This window comes from Cydia splendana, chromosome 1, assembly GCF_910591565.1.
Source record: "Cydia splendana chromosome 1, ilCydSple1.2, whole genome shotgun sequence".
NCBI lineage: Eukaryota > Metazoa > Arthropoda > Insecta > Lepidoptera > Tortricidae > Cydia > Cydia splendana.
In genome coordinates this window covers 17872564-17896145 of record NC_085960.1, presented here as the reverse complement: position 1 = coordinate 17896145, position 23582 = coordinate 17872564, and the positions used below count along the sequence as shown (strand labels likewise).

The 23582-nt window shown below is 39.0% G+C and overlaps 1 protein-coding gene across 10 annotated transcripts in view; it reads left to right on the top strand.

The window, feature by feature from the left end:
* The window catches only part of LOC134794578 (muscle-specific protein 300 kDa), a 202018-nt gene that overhangs the window by 46182 nt on the left and 132254 nt on the right, over positions 1 to 23582 (top strand). For 2 of the 10 annotated variants that reach the window (XM_063766423.1, XM_063766404.1), the window contains exon 1: positions 18718 to 19199. The exons of the other annotated variants lie outside the window; for them this stretch is intronic. In XM_063766423.1, the coding sequence (XP_063622493.1) occupies positions 18743 to 19199 (457 nt within the window). In that variant the 5' untranslated portion in view covers positions 18718 to 18742. Of the gene's footprint in view, positions 1 to 18717; positions 19200 to 23582 lie in introns of those variants that run through there. 10 annotated transcript variants of the gene reach the window in all.

Sequence of the window (23582 nt, the reverse complement as noted above, 5' to 3'; positions counted from 1 at the left end):
AGCGAGTTTAGGTATTTTACGCGCTGCGGCAGGCCGTGCGAGCTCAGTACGCCGATCCCTTCTACCACACTCGCACTACAATGATGGATTAAACATTCTTGATCCTTCGCGAAGCATATTGAAATCAACCATAACAACACTAACTGTACTTAACTTTTAAAGTTCTAAAACTGTTATTTGGTAAGTACGAAAATACTAAATGCAGTGCAAATGTACATAGGGGCTGTTCATAAATTACGTCATCTATTTTTGACGATTTTTGACCCCCCCCCCACCCCTCAAATAATCCAAAAATCAAGCTTCGGATGAATCTGTTTCCTCCTACGTCATGTTACCATCATCCGATGTCCAGACCCCCCCCCACTCCTCCCATTTGAAACGACGTAATTTATGAATAGCCCCATACTCGTACTTATGATGATATTACTCGAAAGAAATTATAGGTACCTACTCGCTTATTTACATGTTTCGTCATTGCATTTGGTACCTATAGGTTGTAAAGTTTGTATCAACGAGGGTTTAAAAACGAACTGGTACTGAGGATCTGATGATGATTAAGGTGGTCACGGATACCAATCAACCATGTAGTAACATGATTAGGCTCGTTTGATTCGTCTCAACAAGATCTTTGACACTGAAGATACACAGGGTCTGATGATGGAGCTGGAAGGTGGCCACGGGTACCAGTCTATCATGTAACTAAACAACTTCGTGTTTGGGCTCGTTTGATTCGTCTCAACAAGATCTTTGACACAAGACAGTACTCAGGGTCTGATGATGGAGCTGGAAGGTCCATGCAACTAAACCACATCGTGTTTAGGATCGTTTGATTCGTCTCAACAAGATCTTTGACACTAGGTGATACTCAGAGTCTGATGATGGAGCTGGAAGGTGGTCACCGGTACCAATCAACCATGCAACTAAACCACTTCGTGTTTAGGCTCGTTTTATTCGTTTCAACAAGATCTTTGACACAAGATAGTACTCAGGGTCTGATGTTGGAGCCGGAAGGTGGTCACCGGTACCAATCAACCATGCAACTAAACCATTTCGTGTTTAGGCACGTTTTATTCATCTCAACAAGATCTTTGACACAAGGTAGTACTCAGGTTCTGATGATGGAGCGCGAAGGTGGCGACGGGTACCTGTCTATCATCATCAGCTCCATCATCAGACCCTGAGTAGTATCTTGTGTCAAACATCTTATTGCGACGAATCAAACGAGCCCAAACACGAAGTGGTTCAGTTACATGGTAGACTGGTACCCGTGGCCACAGTCCAGCTCCATCATCAGACCCTGAGTACTAACTTGTGTCAAAGATCTTGTTGCGACGAATCGAACGAAGCCAAACACGAAGTGGTTTAGTTGCATGGTTGATTGGTACCGGTGACCACCTTCCGGATCCATCATCAGACCCTCAGTACTACCTTGTGTCAAAGATCTTGTTGCGACAAATCAAACGAGCCCAAACACGAAGTGGTTCAGTTACATGGTAGACTGGTACCCGTGGCCACAGTCCAGCTCCATCATCAGACCCTGAGTACTAACTTGTGTCAAAGATCTTGTTGCGACGAATCGAACGAAGCCAAACACGAAGTGGTTTAGTTGCATGGTTGATTGGTACCGGTCACCACCTTCCGGATCCATCATCAGACCCTCAGTACTACCTTATGTCAAAGATCTTGTTGCGACAAATCAAACGAGCCCAAACACGAAGTGGTTCAGTTACATGGTAGACTGGTACCCGTGGCCACCTTCCAGCTCCATCATCAGATCCTGAGTACTATCTTGTGTCCAAGGTCTTGTTGAGACGAATCAAACGAGCCTAAACACGAAGTGGTTTAGTTGCATGGTTGATTGGTACCGGTGACCACCTTCCGGCTCCAACATCAGACCCTGAGTACTATCTTGTGTCAAAGATCTTATAGAAACGAATAAAACTAGCCTAAACACGAAGTGGTTTAGTGGCATGGTTGATTGGTACCGGTGACCACCTGCCGGCTCCATCATCAGACCCTGAGTACTATCTTGTGTCAAAGATCTTGTTGAGACGAATCAAACGAGCCTAAACACGAAGTGGTTTAGTTGCATGGTTGATTGGTACCGGTGACCACCTTCCGGCTTCATCATCAGACCCTGAGTATTATCTTGTGCCAAAGATCTTGTTGAGACGAATCAAACGAGCCCAAACACGAAGTGGTTTAGTTGCATGGTTGATTGGTACCGGTGACTACCTTCCGGCTCCATCATCAGACCCTGAGTACTATCTTAAGTCAAAGATCTTGTTGTGACGTATAAAACGAGCCTAAACACGAAGTGGTTTAGTTGCATTGTTGATTGGTACTGGTGACCACCTTGCGGCTCCATCATCAGACCCTGAGTACTATCTTAAGTCAAAGATCTTGTTGAGCCGAATCAAACGAGCCCAAACACGAAGTGGTTTAGTTGCATGGTTGATTGGTACCGGTGACCACCTTCCGGCTCCATCATCAGACCCTGAGTACTATCTTGAGTCAAATAAATACATATAGAATGTCAGGTCGTTTCAAATATTTTTAATCCTGTCCGGTAGTTTATTAAACTGTACCATTATAAATTATAATACTATAAAAACAGTGCTAGGATCAAAGTCTCTCGTTGCGGTTTACACGCACACAGTATAGCGTTTTACACGGCGCCCGCCGCACACAATGATAAAAAACCTCGTCGTCGCCGTTGAAAATGTGCGGAGCCGACCGACACACGTCCTGCCTCTACAAGCTCTGCCGCGGCACTGAGCTGGCGCAGCGCGCGTCATCGGTAATATAGAGTAGTTTTCAAAAAATTGCCAAAAAATTATAGTAGAATTTCATAAACACTAATGTATACCAACAGTATAAGCAAACGTTGCAGATTGCTTGAGTATGAAAATGACTTGGATATTAAGTAGATTTTCGTAGGAATTGACACTTGTTTCGGAGAGAAAATCGAGTTCGTTTTACTTTGATTTTCTCTTTCTCAAAGGTATGTAGGAAAAATATAGTTTGATATGCCTAAAGTACAGGGTATTAGTAATACAAAATAGCCAGGTTTAGCAGAGTAAAATTCTCAACATTTCCAAATAAGAGCTCGCCATTCAGTGCTTCACGGGGTTTTTCGGAAACGACCATCAGAAAAAAAATCATTACTAATTGAATAAGTCCTTTTTCTAATATTTACAACGATATTTATAAAGATAAGAAGACGCTTTTACTGGAACAAGTACTCATTGTTTCTAATAATGAGCGCAAAGTCCTGAATTTTGTCGACTAGTATCATCAATTTTGCATTATTTCGACTTTTCTTGTAAGAGCGCTCTTAACATGGCTTAGATGTGCAAAGAGTCTTACAATATCTGATCGGCATAATATTTAAGTTTATTTTTGTAAAATAGAACTAGAAATAGGTACCAGCATTCATTTTTAAAGTTTAAAAAGTAAACATAAGCTAGCTATTTATTATTACGCATTAATTATTCGGGAATGAATGTATCTTATTAGGCCAATGGTAGGTTAGAAAAGGTGCTCGTAGTAAGTCGGGCCGATGACTCGTGGGTTCTTTCTTGAAAGTGCCATGCGACGGGGAACTGTTCTCAGACGCCCTGCAGCTCGAAACAGTTTGCCCGGAAAGTTAATGCGTGCAAATTGGGATATATTCTGTCTTACATATATCAGTACATCGAAACAGATTATTCCAAATGACGCCTGTCGTCTACTTGTTATTTTTTTAAGTTTTTAAAATGTTGGTGGTCAATAGCAAAATATTTGTATTATATTTACACAATATTGAATAAAATCGAAGGGAATCAGAAACGTGCTATGTATGCTATTCGTTTTATGCAGAAACCAGTGACGCAGTACCTAACTATTATGAAATGCTCGCAGTTCTCCTGTTTTTATGCATCACTGTCAGGAGGCTTCCTATAAAATTAACTGAAATATAATAACTATTATAAGTAACTTAGGATTACAAGGTATTTACTGCGCAGTCACGCACTGGGGTGAGATCACGGCACGCCAGCGAGGTTGACTATAAAAGGACCCGATCGACCTCGACCTTCCCGGTTACTGCATTATGCATTAACATGGCTTAGATGTGCAAAGAGTCTTACAATATCTGATCGGCATAATATTTAAGTTTATTTTTGTAAAATAGAACTAGAAATAGGTACCAGCATTCATTTTTAAAGTTTAAAAAGTAAACATAAGCTAGCTATTTATTATTACGCATTAATTATTCGGGAATGAATGTATCTTATTAGGCCAATGGTAGGTTAGAAAATGCATTTAGGCGTTAAGTCCGTTATTCGTACTTTTGTACTTCACCAAAGTTAATATACGAGTAGGTATATAAATAAATTTACATATTCCTATTTATATGAAATTATATTATGTACAAAGTGACAAATTTTTCAGTTTTTCATCCTGAAATTCAAAATCCTAATATCTTCAATCAATATAGAGCAATGTCTCGTAACTCTTCAATATTAATGTAAGCTGCGTAGGCGTTTATTTCCCGTGCTCAGAATCAACCGAGTGTGTAAAGTCACGTTCGATTACTGAAACTTGAGCGCGCTAGGAACGACCACAACATTATGTACGCAGGATGCTTTCCGTAATAAGTAATGCTCGATATTATACATATTGTTACTGCATAATGCAGATGATTAAGTAATCCGTTTAATACAAGCTTGCCGTGTATTTTGCTTGAGTGGGTTCGTCTGATTTTGCTATAAAAATATCCACTTACTCAAACAATTTGTCAGAATAGGTCCCCAATTTTTTGGGACGCACCACGTTACGGAGTTACAGACTTGGCGGTTAATAATGTAAAACATGGGAGATATTTCGATTAGTTTAAATTACTCCGCAGTCTAAATTGTCCCCCTGCACCTTCAGAGTTTTCCGTCACGACCCTTTCTCAACTTCGTTCCAACCGTGTTCCACGTCACTCGCGCTTTTGTTTCTAAATAATCATTTAGCTTCCAGCTGAACGGATCACATAAATTTCAACATCCTACTTCCCGTCCAATTTCTACGACCGGCACGACCGGTCTTCTTTTTGAGGATATTTCCCAGATGTAAAACTATGAGTAGCATCAGCAGTTCAGCAGAACAGTTTGTTGCCTATGCTTGCATTCCTGGGCTATAACCGGAAAAATCGAAGTTCCCATAAGCGGGCATCTTCGTTTTCGAGGCAGGCCCTCTGGACAGCGTACTTGAGGCTGGTGATTTATAGAGTTTGAGATTTGGACGTTGGACTTCATGGGGTTGTAAATCCCAAATGCCTGACTGCAACAACTTAAAGCGAGTCTTACAAAATACACAATATACACATACATCGCGATTTCGGTCCCAAAGTAAAAGTTGCTCAGTATAACCTATACAGTACTATATAAAAAATCACCCTGTATTACATTATTTTCTTACTGAGAATGAGCTGAAAGGATAGTGTTATCTAAGTGTTCTACAATCGAGTTATTATAATCGTAAAGCTGGATTAAAAAAAAAAACAAAATCATTAAAATTAAACATTTTTATATCAGTCGCAACCCTACAGTTATTTGTTACATTTTAAATTGACACATCTCATGTCATTCATAGGATCTATTTGCTCGGGTTTAACATACAGATTTTTGCACTAATGTTTAACAAACTGTAGCTCAGAAACGGTTAGAATTATTAACTTAAATAAATGAGAGGAAAATAAAGTAGGTATTAGCCTGGACAATTCCCCGTTTGCATAAAAGTCCCTCGTTCTGTTCCACCTGATATATTAAAAATTTTAAATATGTAGGTATATTAGGTCCATGATTCGTGGGTGAATCATACCGTATTTTCATCTTGAGTTCTCCCTAGCTACTAAATATTCCTTAGTATTTTGATATTGATATACGCGTCTCAAGACTCAAGGAATTCCATCCTAGTGTTAAATCTGCCAGGCGCATCCAGGCTCGTGTGGTGTGGCACAATGGTGGTCAGGTTACCCGTCTGACCGGTTCCCGCTCTCATTCTGGAAACACCACTTATGTAGGCGTTAGGTAGATGTAGCGCGAGCCATTCGCTATTTCGTGCCCTATTTATAGCCGGACTTAGATCTTGACTTTAAATCGACATGCTTATGCAAAAATAACACATAAGTATGTGTTACTTATTGTTATACAGCTTGTCATATGTGTAGGCGTACCCCGCATGCTGATTATTTGTAATTTGTATTACATGAATTTCGTGGACATTAATGCTTGCACATGCAATGTCCCTTATGTATATGGTTAACAAATTATACACCTAAACCTTCCTCAAGAATCACTCTATTGATAGGTGAAAACCGCATGAAAAACCGTTCAGTAGTTTTTGAGTTTATCGCGAACAAACATACAAACACACAAACAGACAGACGCGGCCGGGGACTCTGTTTTATAAGATGTAGTGATTAAATTAATATAATCTGCGCGTCACGTAAGTAAATAAGTAGTTTATATGTTCTGCTCTATTTATGCTGCCGAAGCGGCGTCATACGTTTTTGGAAGAACGCATTTTCCATCATTTACCTTGGTTTACTTAATTAAAGTTCCGTAAACAACCAAATAAGGAATATCTTAAGACCCTTCTCACATTCCTCCATATCTAATTAGTTTTTATTGGCAAAAGCTATGCGCTTAGCATATATTAGCTAAAGTAAAATTCAAATCATGTTAGTGCGACGCCGGCTCGGCACTCCTACATAAAATTTGCCGTTAATTCCAGAAAGTAAGAAAATCACATGTTATCGTATGTTCTTACTGCCTTCTTCCTTGAGACGCCAGAAATGCACCGCATTACCATAGGAACCGAGATAAAAGACCTATATAACTTTATCAAGCGCCCCGAGACACCCTTAATGTGGTGGATATATGGTTGAATACTTGAGGTTTAGAACGCAGAAGTATTTCTATGTTAGTTGAGTTCAATGAACCGAGTCGCAAGGAGTTTGCAATTTTTATTTCGTGTCTTTACATTCTTCCGCTACCTTACTACGAGTATACATAATCATAATTATAATTATATAAACTTTACAATATGTTTGTAACCGTGCTCTAAGACTACTTATAAGCACAACTACTTACAGTTTAGTTAGATTCAAGTTTAGTACTTATGCTGTTAAATTTATTGGAAATTACAGTGTCATATTATCCTCAATTACTATTAATAAGTATAAGTAAGTACTTACCTATTTACTTCGCTTTCACTCCCCATTACCCATGGAAGTGTGGAATGCGTGGTAAATTAAATAAAAAAGCATAAAAACAAAAGATAACATACGATATGTTTCTGCGATATAGACTGGTTTTATTTTTCAGAAAATCGATTTCGTCTGGCAAATCATATTACTTTTTGGCAACCGGGTTTTTTAACCTAATTAGACCCCGCTGAATCCGAATTTGCCGGCTGCTTGATTGAAATCTTGACCGGAAGTGAGATATTTGACATTAAAGGTCCCTTTTTTTAGTTTTTCGTAAATAACTCTTAAACGGTGGCGCATAGCAAAAAATGTTCTATTACATAAGTAATCTGCATAAAATTGCTTACAAGAAAGATTCAGTACAATTTTTCGCTAGAATCAATATTCGAAGAGATATTAACGCGGGAAATTTAATTATAATCACTTCTAAGGTCCCTTTTTTAGTTTTTCGTAAATAACTCATAAACGGTGGCCAATATAAAAAAATGTTGTTAAACGATAATAATATATACAAAATTTTGAACAAAAAAGATTCAGTACACTTTTCGCAGGGATCAATATTTAAAATGATAATAAAGAGGGAAAGTTCTAGTATAATAAATTCTAAGTTTCCTTGTTTTTATTTATTCGTTAATAATTTGAAAAGTATGACTCATAGCAAATAAAAATCTTATACAAAATAATAAATATAAAATTTCCTACAAGAAACATGTAGAACACTTTTCGCTAGGATCAATATTTAAAAAGACAAAGCAGCGGGTAAGTTATAAATAATCAATTTTAAAGTCCCTGTTTAGTTTTTTGTAAATAACTCGTAAACGGTGTCCCATAGCAAAATAGGTTTTTAAGAATAAATTATCTACATAAGATTTCCTCCAAAAAATATCTGGAACACTTTTCTCTAGGATCAATATTTAAAGCGATATTAAAGGAAGAAAGTTAATTACAATCAGTTCACAGGTCACTTTTTTTTAGTTTTTCGTAAATAACTCGTAAACGGTGGCCCGTTGCGAAACAATATTATACATAAACATTAAACATAAAATTGTCCACAAAAAAGGTTCTGTACACTTTTTCGCTACGATCAATATTTAAAGAGGTATTAAAGGGGTAAGTTAATTGTAATCAATTTCCAGGTCCCTATTTATAGGTTTTCGTAAAAAACCCGGTTGCCAAAAAGTAATATGATTTGCCAGTCGAATCAAGGAGAGCGATTTTGAATTTTTATGTCTAGTCTAATATCGCTGGCCTAATATTACAGGATTCTATGTTTCACTTTATCGAACAGAAATTTGAACATTGTCATAACTAGTGTACGGACAAGTGGTGGCATTTTGAACAGAGCGGGAAATGGAGTCGTTATTATCTACTAACTTTTTATGATTGAATGAATAAATTCAAATTTTATATGATATTTACTTTACTTATAAAATCTATTTCTCTTGCTCTCTCACATTCAATCTGTGATATATGTACATGTATAGCACCGAAGGTATATACATAGACATGTATCACAGCTGATCGCTCGGTCAGTGAACTCGCGGGTAGGTTAAGATTTTTATAAAATATTTAATGTCATAATTGGTGGTAGTTTTAACTTGTCTCTCGAAATACATCTTCTAATACGAACGGACGCGCATTTGCCTTTTTATTAGTTATCCCAGTGTTCCCGGCTCCTATATATTTCATTTGGCGACGAATACGGACAATTAAGCGTGCGGCAGTGAAAGGACAGTATTATAATGTCGATTGGAAAGTTGCAAACGTTTGATCCTAGCGCGGACGATTGGGCGTTGTATGTGGATAGGTTAGAGCAATATTTCATTGTGAATAGCGTAACGGATGCATTGAAAGTGCCTACGTTAATAACAGTGATGGGCAGTGCAAGTTACGAGTTATTAGTGACATTGTGTACGCCGGACAAACCTTCAACAAAAAAATTTGAAGTGTTAAAAGAACTGATGACTAATCATTTACAGCCTAAAAGGAGCATAATGGCGGAACGTTACAAATTTCGTCAACGAATACAAAAAAAAGGCGAGTCGTTGGCGGTCTATGTCGCGGATTTAAAGAAGATGACTCAATATTGTGATTTTAAGACGGAACTGGAAAATAATCTACGGGATCAATTAGTGTGTGGCATAGCGGACGATACTATTAGGCAGAGGTTGTTCGTAGAAGATGCTTTGACATTCGCCAAGGCTTGGAAGCTGGCGGTTGCCATGGAGGCAGCAGAGAAAGACGCAGCGGCAGTCGATAGTAGGACGCGCGGCACTAGTAAAGAGGTTGTGGAAGTGCTATATGCATCGGCCAGCGGCAGCGGGGCCCGAAGGCAGGGCTCGTCGGGGACCTGGAGGTCTAACGGGGCAACCCAGGTAGCGGGGCGCAGCAAGGCGGCACCGCAGGCATGGGGCGGACGCGCACAGGCGAAGCAGGCGCCCGTGGCGGGAGCGGCATCGGCAGGAGCGCCGCGCGCTCGCGAGCAGGGCCAGTGTCGTGTTTGTGGCGGCAATCATGACGCGGCGACTTGCAAATTCTGCGTGTATTCTTGTCGCGTATGCATGCAACAAGGTCATTTAAAGAAGATGTGTCCCCGACTACAAACTGGAGCTAGAGTGCATGCGTTGGACGCAAACGAGGAGGATGAGGAGGAGTTGTTGAACGAGGTACAATTTAACGCTTTATCTGTAGGCAGTTTAAGTCGTTATAAGCCGTTTATGATGACATTGGACGTTAACGGAATAGGTTTAGAAATGGAAGTTGACTCCGGTAGTGCCATTTCATGTATAAGTCTTGAATGCTATCAAAAATTATTTAATAATCTACCTATTTTAACACCTAATCTATTAGTCAACTTTTACGCAGGAGGAAGTTTACGCCCGGTCGGTAGAATTACTCCAATAGTTAAATATAAAAACAAAGAGATGTCTTTAGATTTATTTGTTATAGATGGGGGCAAAAACCCATTGTTAGGAAGACAATGGCTGTACGAGTTGAAAATGGGCGTGGAGCCGTTTAGTTGTAACAAAATTGATACCAAATTGGAACTTACTATGGATTCATTGATTTCTAGGTATAAGGATGTATTCGCGGACGGGCTCGGGCGGTACACAGGCGGCACGGTGGTGCTGCGCGTGCGCTCGGGCGCCGCGCCGGTGTACATGCGAGCGAGGCCGCTGGCGTACGCACTGCGCGCGCCGGTGGAGCGCGCGCTGGACCAGCTGCAGCGGGACGGCATTATCACGCCGGTCGAGACGTCAGACTGGGCCACGCCGATAGTACCGGTAATTAAGCGTGATGGAGGTATTCGCATTTGTGGCGATTATAAATTAACACTAAACAGATGCTTAGAGGTTGACCGTTTTCCCTTGCCTAGAGTTGAGGACCTGCTTGTCAAATTACACGGGGGGGAAACGTTTTCAAAAATTGATTTGTCTCAAGCCTATGCACAATTCGAGTTGGACGAGGCATCTAAACCTTATACCGTAATCAACACGCATAAAGGCCTGTATATGTATAATAGGCTGATCTATGGGCTATCGTCGAGCCCGGGGATATTTCAAAGGAAACTAGAACAACTTTTCGCAGACTTACCGCGAGTAGGTGTTTTCCTTGATGACGTAATTATAACGGGAGTAGACAGGGAGGATCATTTGCGTACATTACATCAAGTGCTAGGACGCCTCGAGAAATTTGGGTTGAAAGTTAAGAAAGAAAAATGCTCTTTCTTCGCGGAATCGGTGACGTATTTAGGGTTTCGCATTAGTAAACAAGGGGTTCACACGTGTCCGGAAAAGATTAAAGTTATAAAGGACATGGCGATACCGGCCAATGTAACCGAGCTTCGCTCATTCATAGGAATGATTATGTACTATGGGAAATTTGTTAAAAATATAAGTATGACGTTAACACCATTATACAAATTATTAAGGAAGGGGGCTTCGTTTAGTTGGACCAAGGAATGTTCGGAAGCGTTTAATGCCGTCAAGCGTTGTTTGGTTTCCAGTTCGGTGTTAGCGCACTATGACCCTGAACTTCCGCTATGTCTAACTACAGATGCGAGTTCGAGCGGCGTGGGGGCGGTGATTTCGCACCAGATGCCAGATGGTACGGAAAGGCCTGTTGCATACGCGTCCAGAGTGCTCAATGCGGCGGAGGTAAATTATTCTCAGATTCAAAGAGAAGCCTTGGGAATTGTGTTTGGAATAAAAAAATTCCATCAGTACCTGTACGGTCGAAGGTTTTTGCTAAGAACCGATCATAAGCCGTTGGTTTCCATATTTGGAGATAAGGGAGGTATTCCGTCGATGGCCGCGAGCAGACTACAAAGATGGGCGGTAATTTTGTCTGGTTACCAGTATGACATAGAATACGTGCCTACAGACAAAAATGGAGCTGACGCATTGTCCAGGCTACCAGTGGGGAAGCAGGCAGCAGACAGGACTGAGGTGACATATGTACAATTCGTACAGGATTTCTTACCAATTACTAGTGATCAAGTCAGAGCCAATTTAAAAACAGATGATCTACTGAGAAAAGTGGTTATGTATTTACAGTCAGGGTGGCCAGCGAAGTGTGACGATCCAGAGCTGCAGTCGTATTGGGTAAGACGTCACGAACTGTACTCAGAAGCCGGGTGTGTCATGTGGGGCTACAGAATGGTGATACCCACGACATTAAGAAATGACGTTCTACGTGAGCTGCATATAGGCCACTTTGGAGTCGTCAAAATGAAAAGTCTTGCCCGGAGCTATGTTTGGTGGCCCGGCATTGATGCTGAAATCGAGAAAACGTGTATGGAATGCACCACATGCGCTCTGGAAGCACCGGCCCCAGCCAAATCTACACCACAAGCTTGGCCATATCTCGAAGAAGTTTGGAGTAGGTTGCATATGGATTTCCTAGGACCCCTAAACGGCATGACCTATTTAGTAGTCGTGGATTCATCGTCCAAATGGATTGAAGTAAAACAAATGACGAGAACAACGGCAGATGACGTCATCAGAGTTTTAAGGGAGATGTTTGCTCGTTTCGGGCTACCCAAGATGATGGTATCGGACAATGGCCCGCCGTTCACGAGTGGAGAACTGACTCAGTTCATGCAATTTAATGGCATAAAACAAACCTACTCTCCGGTGTATCATCCATCTTCAAACGGAGCAGCAGAAGGTGCAGTAAAGCTAGTTAAAAAAACCATTTTGAAGGCTTTACGGGATAGGCAAGACGTGGACGCCGCGCTCCAGTCATATTTACTAGCGTATAGGAATTCTATTCACAGCAGTACGGGCGAGTCGCCGGCGAGGTTGCTGCAGCGAAGAGGTCTGCGCACACGACTGGACCTGCTGCGCGCTGACGCCGGCGCCGCGGCGCACGAGTGTGCGCGCGCCGCGCAGCTCCGACAGCGCGAAAACGCGGGGGGCGTCTCGAGATCGTATAGTGTAGGTGATAATGTTTGGGCTAGGAATTTTAGCAAGGGGGAGAAATGGGTTAGCGGTACGATCACGGAACAATTAGGTTCACGTAATTATTTGGTGCAAAGGGAAGACGGTCAAATTATTAAAAGGCATATAGATCAGTTACGCAATAACTCACGCTTAGCTATAACAGCGTGCCCAGCGGCGGACTATGACGATAACCATGATAACTCGGAGCCGTGTGCGCCACCGGGGCCCGCTTCTGTGCCACCTGCCCCGATACCTAAACGTGTGCCCGTGCCCGTAGAAAGATATGGTAATCCCATATTATATTAAGTACTACTTGTTTGTAATTTTAGAATTAGTATAAAAAAATGTAAAGATTAATACTGGATTGTACTTTAGAAATAACTATATTTAAGGAAGTTCTGTTATTAATTTACTATGATATTGTGTAATAATTGTCGGATCTATAGTGGAGACGGCTTTTCCATGTCAGTCTTATTAGCATTTACATAAGGGTTCTTTTCACCTGGCCTGGAGGAGAAGTTTTCACGGGATCGTTACTTGCCATATTAGTACATGGCCGACGACCGTATACTATGTAGTCTTAGTTAAGTGGTAGGGTGTGATATATGTACATGTATAGCACCGAAGGTATATACATAGACATGTATCACAGCTGATCGCTCGGTCAGTGAACTCGCGGGTAGGTTAAGATTTTTATAAAATATTTAATGTCATAATTGGTGGTAGTTTTAACTTGTCTCTCGAAATACATCTTCTAATACGAACGGACGCGCATTTGCCTTTTTATTAGTTATCCCAGTGTTCCCGGCTCCTATATATTTCACAATCAATATACTTTTTAACCATATACAACAACCTTAATTAATTACTGGCCAAAAACTTTATAAGCTGTAGATACGACAAAATAATTTGATGTTGTCGATTTAGACAACTGTTTGCTATATTTGTTGTTGTAATACGCTAGGCTAATAATTGAAAACAGCACGACAGCAGAAATGTAAATGAAACAATATGAATGACCCACCAGAATCGTCAATTTTGAAGTGGATTGAACCATACGATAATCTTGTATATAACGATAACAATAGCGTGTACTGTATGTCATGTGAAATAATTGTGTTAGCACAATTAGGTAAACATCGCAGCAGATACTTGAATAAATAAATAAATAAACTTTGGCACTACTTGAACAAGAATTAAAAAGTGTAATAAATATGTTTTCGAAAAATCATTTAATCGTTATTCATCAATCATAAAATGCACCTAGGCGACTCCATTTCCCGCTCTGTTCAAAATGCCACCACTTGTCCGTACACTAGTCATATCAGAACATTGTGACATTGTCGAATTTCAACTGTCTTGAAAGTGTAACATAGAACCCTGTAATATTGAGCCAGCGATATGTCTCCCACCCGATTTGCAATAGCAGTAACTACAATAGTAATAAGTTTTTGGCAAAAATTTCATTTTTGGTACAAGCTTTTATCGCTGACTGTACTTTTCTTACGACAGACAACTAATACTCATCGAGACAATTCTAAAAACCCCTAACACAATTTGGTTGCGTTGTTTCATCACAGAGTTCCTATGGCCACCGCCTGTCTCCATCATCAGATCAGCTCGATGGTACCATAATATTGCATTGTCATCCGATTTATACATGCATGCAAAATTTCAGCTGAATCGGAAACCGGGAAGTGGATCAAATTTAACTTGCAAAATTCCAATACATAGTTACAAACAGGTCGACCTAATAAAAGCTTGTTAATGCCACCTCCTATCTCCATCATCAGATCAGCTCGATGGTTCCATAATATTGCTTTGTCATCCGATTTATACATGCATGCAACATTTCAGCTCAATCGGAAACCGGGAAGTGGATCAAATTTAACTTGCAAGATTCCATTACATAGTTACATACATCAGGTCGACCTAATAAAAGCTTGTTAAAAAGGTAGATGTTACACCACACAAGAAACAAAATGCGTTTCCATATTGATATTAATCCTGTAAGTTTGAGGGTACCGTATCTTTTACCGTATGTACCAATGGCTTAATCCAATGTATGTATACCGGTACATACATACCGGGTGTGGCCTGTAACATGAGCAAAAAATTAAACTGTAGGCTGTACTCCTCATACTGACCAACATTTGTTCAGCGACTTTTAAAAATAACTTGTGGTTTGATTTTTAATACATTTTGAAAGTTTATTCTAAGACGCAATGTATTGCGAATAATAATAATGCGTGACAAGCGACGTCAATCACAATGATATGGCGTGGCGATGGCGTCCATTGAAGATAATATTTATTTTGTATGAAAAATAGGGAGTCTAAATACTTAATAATTTTTAAAAGTTGTTGAAAAAAAGTGTCACCGTTTGAGGAGTACAATCTATGTTTTAATTATTTGCTCGTGTCAGGCCACACCCGGTATACCTTATACCTACGTATGGACTATTCATTTGCCACACACAAGCATCAGTCGTAGCGCGGTCAAGGTGCGGTGCTTTCTGTATTCTAGTAAATATGTCTGTGCCTTCATACTAATGTAGTCAACCCATTACCTATGTAGCTCAGTGTCGAACGATGTTGCCATTGCCTAACATCATTTTGTTTGCTTTTTGAATACTTCGTTGCGAATACTTCATATAGAAAATTATATTTTGCGATTGTCAATGGGCGCCCATTAATTCCTACATTAGGTGCTTTTAACGGTTTTTTGAGCTTGGATTTATGTAAAAACACAATTGGCTTCATTATATTTATTTAAGATTTATTAAATTTAGCCCACAGAAATTAGGCGATTGATCGGAAAAAAATTGTTTCTGCATGGTTAGTTAAGAACTCTAACAAGTAGGTACGGCGGTCTCGATTTCGACTTTAAAGGAACCTATTTTTTTGCATTAAGGGAATAAAATACATGATTGTTGCTGAGCCTCCTCTTCCCCACCTGAGATTTGGTGGCATTCGGCTTGACTCCCTCCCGCTCCCCCGAATACCCCAAGTATAGGACGTCCCCATAGTTTCAAACTCTCCGACCCTTACTTTTCCGTTGAATTCATTTGAGTATCTTCTAATATTTACAAAAAGATATTCAGTTTAAAGATTCCTTTCAACGTTCAAACAATTAAAGACGTCCGATATTTGGAAGGGTTCGAAATGGGTCACCGTCTGTTGCACAGTGCCCTGAATTAGGGAGTCAAGGGCGGAAGGGCTTTGGCCTACGAGGTGAGAAGTCACATGTGATTTGCTGCGGGTGAAAGAAGGATGGAAAGGACAGCTGACTTTAGCAAATACAAATTTTACTTATTTCTTATTTGAAGTTTTTGTAGTCAGGGAAAATTTTGAATCTAAAGCTTACCTGATTGCGAATTGGGAACAAAATTTCCAGCATATTCCTTTTTTATTGTTTTTGCACGCCTAAGAGAGGCTCATTATAGTCTATTCCATTTGACACAAAAACCAAGTGTCTCGGTCGATCAATGTATGGAATTATACATATGTATTAGGCATATAATTATATGCCTATATGCAAGCTAGAGCGACTAAAACACGTGGTGTTTACATTTTTAAAGAAACGAATGGAATAGACTGTTAAGAGTACTAGACTATCTTAACGACATTGCATGAGGTATCAAATCCTTTTATAGTGCTGTGATGTTTAACTAACACTTGCACGTCTGTGGCATAAAAATCGCTGCAGAGTATCTTGGCCTGACTCTATCAAATTCCGTGACTTCGTGATAAATAATCGGTGTAGCAACCAAAAGACGATTTGGGTCAGGCGATGGATCACGTAACTGGTACAATAAGGAGCGGGAATAAGGATATTGTCGTCTTTGTTGCATACTTAGGTACAGTAATGTCACAATGATGAATGTACTGCGATCGCGAAGAAGTCTGCACTGAAAACAGCACTCTTCTTAGATGGATGTTTTAAGTAAATACTAGTTGGTGATTGTTACTGAAGAAATAAAAGGCAAGTTTCCTTATTGTGAAACAATGTTAATCTACCATCATCATCCCCCACTATTACAAAAGGCATAAGGTTCACCGATGGACAGTTAAGAGTGTTGCTGTTTGTACGATCCACTTTATCTTGATCACACATTCCAAAACACACCATATAATATAATTCTGTCGTCATATTATTGGAACTCACAGTTTAACTAGCGGCTCTGCGAGCTGTAGACCTCGCGAACCCCCATGACTGCGCCATTTTAGAAAATTAGCAAACGTTGAATGATCTGAATCGACAAAAATCTAAGTACATAATTATTGAACCCACTTAGGTACATTATTTCAAGAGATCATCAGTTGAGAAATGCAATCTGTAGACAATATCCGGACATACGAAAGCATTTTTGTTAATCTAAAATAGAGATTAGCTTCGCTTTTGACTGTTCATAAACCTAGATAAGATACGAATGAATTTGCGAGTTATTTAAGCATTAATACGTAAGTTGACAGGACTTAAGTACTTATTGTTAGATATAAAAATGTAAACAAAGCTAGCTTGCATTTGCATCCACTTAGGGACATTTCTAGGTAATGTCATTAACAAACACTTGACGATTGAGTAGTTATGACTATGGATTGGTAAAGTGATCTTCAAGATCAGTATTGATGATCGATTTGATATTGTTTTATAGGATCTTTGCTGTTGTCATTTTGTCGGGGACTCAATGCTAATATTAAATATATTAACAGGGTGAGTGTTGAGAACATATCTATACTTAGTTTAGACTTGGGCCCAAGTTGTTAGGTACCTTAATGAAACAGGGGCAAGTGGGAAATATGTACATAATGATAGTAAAATGTTGCTTATAAAATAAAGCATTGAACAAGCAATTGAAATTTCTATCTTATTCTGTATTTGAGGCTAATTCAATAAATTACTGCCCGATTCGAACTTTAAGATACGCCAATTAATAGATCTAGAAACGATATGGATTAGATGTGTCAGTGTCAAAGTGACGTCTTTGTTTGAAGAAACGTCACATTTGACACTGACATATCTAATCCATATCGTTTCTAGATCTATTAATTGACGTATCTTGAAATTCGAAATGGGCCGTTAATCTTTCCATAAAAGTGATATTGAATTATGATAAAAAATCGTTGCGGAATGTACCTCCTACGTCTTTTTCTGCAAACCTAAGGCGAATGTAAGCGTTTTCGTGACTGGCGACTATAAAACCCGATACCGTCTGAGCAACTATGACGGGATCGAAAATGGGGTAGAAGCGATAGGGGTAGTATATGAAGGGCCAGTATTAAGTAAATAGGCCATCTCGAATTTGGTTAGGTGCTTACATAGCATACATGCATTTATATAATTGCATTTAAAACTGACATTTAACGTATACCTACATTCATTTCATGTATACTAAGTAAAACTAAGTAAGTAACTCTCAGAAGAAAAAGTTTGACCCACTTATTGGTTTCCCATTGAGCTGAAATTTGGCATTTAGGACAGCACAATGTTATTATATAACACAATCAAGCTGGTTTGATGATAGAGTCTAAAGGTAGCTAGTAAAAGGAATACATATATTTGTAGGTACATATATAGTACTTACTTACATGGATGTGTTTTGTATCAGTGAACTCGATTTCTTATCTGTTAATTCGTTTTCGTTACAGCACCAAGGACCAAGTTCAAGCATGATTACGATAATATTGCATTCGAAAGATAACCGATTCGCTACTGGACTACTTTTAAAACTATAATTATTTGATTTCAACATACCTAACTTGCGTGTTACATTGTTATTATAACTTGTAATATGTCCACACGAAATTTCTGACTGAATGTCTGACTGTTTTGGGTTGTAATACGAAAAAACTAGTACCTACCTAAAAGTGGCCAAGATAAACCTAAAAGTGTCGTCTGGTTCTGAAGCACAACCTAGAACCAGATCAAAGGAAAAGCTCTGTCTGCGAGCCGTCTGCACGTGTTCGCATGCGCAGAAGCCTCCGCTGCACTCACTCGCGACTCTCGCGAGCCTCTTAGTATCGAGCGAACCTCCGAGCGGTGAGGTCATGTCGCCATGGCCGACGGTCGCGACTCCCCGTCGCAGAGCAACCTCCGCGACCGCGTTAAATACTACGAAAAAGTATGGTCAGGACAGGCGGTCGATACTATCGACGCCGCCATCGACGTAGAAGAGATAGAGAGGAGGATAGAGCAGCGTAAACGCCACACGGAATCCCCAAAAATCGAAGTTAAACTAAAACATACGCGAGATACGGAATCTCCAACCAGGAGCTACGAAAGTCAGCTCCCAAGTTATTCGTTAAGACATGTTGAGTCGGAGGAGGAGGTCCGGTTCAAGTTCGATAAAGTAACGGTTAAGAGGACAGTTGAGTACAGTAGTGATGTGGAGAGACCAGAGTCGCCACTGGAGTGGTACTCCGAGTACAGGCACCAGAATCTTCACTCTGCGTCGAGAAAGGAATATGTGAGGAGCAGATCGGAGTATGATTCTCATATTGCTGAAATTAGAGGTAGGACTTTGACAATTCTTCATAAGGTTAAACAAATGTATAAAATATAAACAATAACACACGCAGGTCTCTTGGCTGCCTGGATTTTCATCAAATATTATAAGACAAATAGGTACCTAGTAGGTACATAACAATAGCTGGTCCACCTGTGGTTGTTGTGGAAAAGTTGTAAAACTTACATGAAATGAAAGGAAAGCGAAGAGAAAATTAATTTAACCGAAATTGGTTTTTTCATATCTCATGCTCTGAAAGTGGGTCGTTGTTGTTCTAAAAGGTGCGCAGAAAGTGATACGTTTATGCTCTAGCGCAGAAAAGTGGTGTACTCCTCTGCGTCCCCGTCCCACGAACAACTGGGTGGAAACAAAATGGAAAAATAGTGTCTTTATTTCCTCGCCTGTAACAATTGGTAATTGTTTAATTTTACTAATCCCACGTTGATCCTTTTTTTTTATAAAAAACGATGAAAGTAAATTGTTAAAAACAAATTATTCTTAATTTCTTTCGTTGAATTCTATTTACTCGATTTCATAAGACTCGAACCAAAAGGAATACACCAAAAATATTTTTTTAAACCTTACACTTGCGTAAATGAGCAAAGGCAGAATCTTATACAGCCACAGTTAAACGTTTGTACGATATTAAATTGGTTTTTAAAGTTATTTAGCACTATATTCATAAAAATAAAATAAAATACAAGATAAAAATTTCTTATATTATTAATTACATTGTTATTTAATATTTAAAATACTTTTATTATGTTATTGCGTGGTGCGGCGTACCAAGGTCGCGGTGCGGTCCGGTAGTCTGTGGCGGCTTTTAGAACGAAAAAGTATAAAATTAAAAAGTATGAGGCAATCCCGCTGATTTTCACACTATAATGTACAAATCATTTTAAAATTACTGCAGTTAGTTAAAAAATGTGTGTTTTCGTAAATATGCAATCTGAATGATTTTCGCTAGGGTTTATTAATCTTCACACATGTAAAGTCTCCGATTGCAAGTAAGTCCTAAGGAAAAAAATCATGGCCGTAGGTATATTGGGTACTTCAATTACTGATTTTGCGAAATTGCCTTGTCTTGTTTGGTTTCCTCGCATTCGATATGAAAAGTAGAGTGTTTAACTCGGGTGAAAGGCACCATTTCCGTCTCGGACTATTGGCGCTCTCACTGCGTTCGAGCGCCAAACTACCTCGACAGAAATGGGTGCCTTTCAACCCTTGGTTAACAATCTACTATTAATGCCGTTCAGGTAAAAATATTTTATTAGAAATTTTCAGGAGAGCGATTATTATACAATACCTATATTAGGTACTTGACATAATAAAAAACCGGGCAAGTGCGAGTCGGACTCGCGCACGAAGGGTTCCGTACCATAATACAAAAAAAAAAAAAAAAAACAAAAAAAAAGCAAAAAAAAAAACGGTCACCCATCCAAATACTGACCACTCCCGACGTTGCTTAACTTTGGTCAAAAATCACGTTTGTTGTATGGGAGCCCCATTTAAATCTTTATTTTATTCTGTTTTTAGTATTTGTTGTTATAGCGGCAACAGAAATACATCATCTGTGAAAATTTCAACTGTCTAGCTATCACGGTTCGTGAGATACAGCCTGGTGACAGACGGACGGACGGACGAACGGACGGACGGACGGACAGCGAAGTCTTAGTAATAGGGTCCCGTTTTACCCTTTGGGTACGGAACCCTAAAAACGAAGATTTTCGTATGTTGTCTCAGGCTCTACTGGGAAAAGATCAGACCTTCCCAGATACTAGGATTTTTCACTTACCGTGTATTTTCAGTGAGTCAGCATGAGTCATTCATGGGGAACATGGTGTCAAATATAATCCAGTTAGTTAATCCAATCGGTAGTTCGGGTCAGAATTAGGTTAAAGAAGCGTCTATGCAGTTGTGGTATTCTAAAAATCTAAAAATCATTTGAATTTCTAGAAGGCGTATAATATACAATGTTAGTTAGCTGCCTAAGTTTGTCCTTGGCCCTATTTCTATTAGATGTATCACAATTACCTGTTCACTCTGCGGTCAGTTTAACCGACTACGTAACGTATTTACTATGCTGCTAAAGGTGATGATGTCAGAATACCGACGATAATTCATTCACGTTCGTTGATCATAAACAACAATACCAACCTATTTTATTACATTTGTAGAAACTTAATTATGAAAGTATTTTAACAGATGTAATTAATTAATTAATTTTAAGATTTGTTGTACAGTCACCTGCAATAATATGTTATACAACGAAGGCTGCAAAAATATCTGACACAATCTTATCTGTAGAGCCATAAGAGCGTGTCACATATTTTTGCGGCCTTCGAATTGTAACATATTATTGCAGGTGACTGTACCTACTAACAATATTATGGATCTCTGGATTTGAAATAAATAATTGAAAAGTAAATTGAAAAGAAGTAATTATTTTCAAGGATAAAAATCTTTGTTTTTAGGGTTCCGTACCCAAAGGATAAAAAAATCGAGACCCTATTACTAAGACTCCGCTGTCCGTCTTTACGTCCGTCTGTCTGTCTGTCTGTCACCAGGTTGTAACTCGAGAACCGTGATAGCTAGACAGAACGTTGTAATTTTCACAGATGATGTATTTCTGTTGCTGCTATAACAACAAATACTAAAAACAGAATAAAATTAATATTTAAGCGGGGCTCCCATTAGGGTTGCCAGATCGAAAGGCGCTATTATCGGGAAAAAATATATTTTTTTTGGGATTTTGGGACTCAAATCGGGAAAAAAAAAAACATTCAAATTAAAGTAATTGTATTAAAAACAACGATATCTTACATTATTGGCACTATGTCAGCTGCTCTGCCCATAGACGTTTTTATATAAAAATAATAAAAATTCTTTGAGATTATTAACAAACAAAAAAAATTCGCGGCGGCGAGCGGCTCGACGCGAGTCGCTCGCTCGACGACAGTTGGGAAATTGAAATTATTGTTTTATAACGTGAAGCTGTTTTTCGGGACAATTTTCACTTTGTCGGGAATCGGGAACATATGCTAAAAATCGGGAGAATCCCGCCAAATCCCGACCATCTGGCAACCCTAGCTCCCATACAACAAACGTGATTTTTTTTTTGCCGTTTTTTGCGTTATGGTACGGAACCCGTCGTGCGCGAGTCCGACTCGCACTTGGCCGGTTTTTTTACCTGTAGGTAGCAAATCAATCAATCTAGAATAAAACATGAAATGTAGATGGTGTACAGTCGTCATCAAAAATATCCGTAGGTATTGTTCAACGTGTTCAAATATTTTAGAGCACTTTCTTCTCTCTAGTGTCATCAGATATACCTACTACTGTAACACTTTATACGCTAAAATAATATGCATGAAAATACATAAGGATATGAGTAGGTATACATACTATAGATTCCACAACTTTTATATACAGAGACAAACCCTACATAAATACCTACTGTCACTTTGTTGGCGACATTACTGTAGAGCCTAACTAGCATTTATAAATTTTATAATATAGAAACACCTAATGTCAAACGGGCGTGACCTTGGCAGAGGATAAACAACTATGTAATACCTAAATTCGGCGTTTACAACGATCGTTAAATGGTTTCAAGATCACAACGCTAACATAATGCAGTCCAAACAAGATAAGTTTATAAAAATAGGAAAGTTTATACTTGACTTGCCTACTTGTAGGGGGGCATGGATCATAATTTGAATAGCATATGAAAAGTAAGTACTTACTTAAATATAGTCTACGTGTTGTACTAGTTACTTGTACTTAAGTTGTAGGTATATTTCACATATTAGGGAAACTGCAAATGAAATAATAATTAAATTTTTCGTTTCTTTAAAACGAAAAATTTAATCATTATTTCATTAGGTACCTATTCCTGACCTGCCTATGATAAATAATACAGGGTGTTTGGTACATCGTTTTCCAAATTAAAACGGCAGATAGGTTGAGTCATTTGCTATCTTCCCAGGCCTAGAAATTTTTAATTATGCGAACTTTTTGTTTTTCAGCTCTATGCCAGTTTTTAATAATTTTCTAATTTTTACTTGCGCTGTAGTAAAAAAAACCATGGCCAATTTTTTTTTCTATGCATGAGAAGATAGCAAATGACTCAAACTATCTGCCGTTTTAATTTGGCAAACGATGTACCAAACACCATGTATAAGAATAGTTTTAATTTCTATACGGAGAAGGTCGTTTCAGAAAATCACTCGAACTTATAGTACCTACCTAATATGTCGGTCATTTAAACTCTTAATTGCAAAACGGTGCAAACCGGGCATTTTTTAACAAAAATCAATGAAATGACCCTTACTGTAACATTGATTCATAAACTAGTAGGTGTTGGTTTTCCCTTATAGTAAAATAGAGT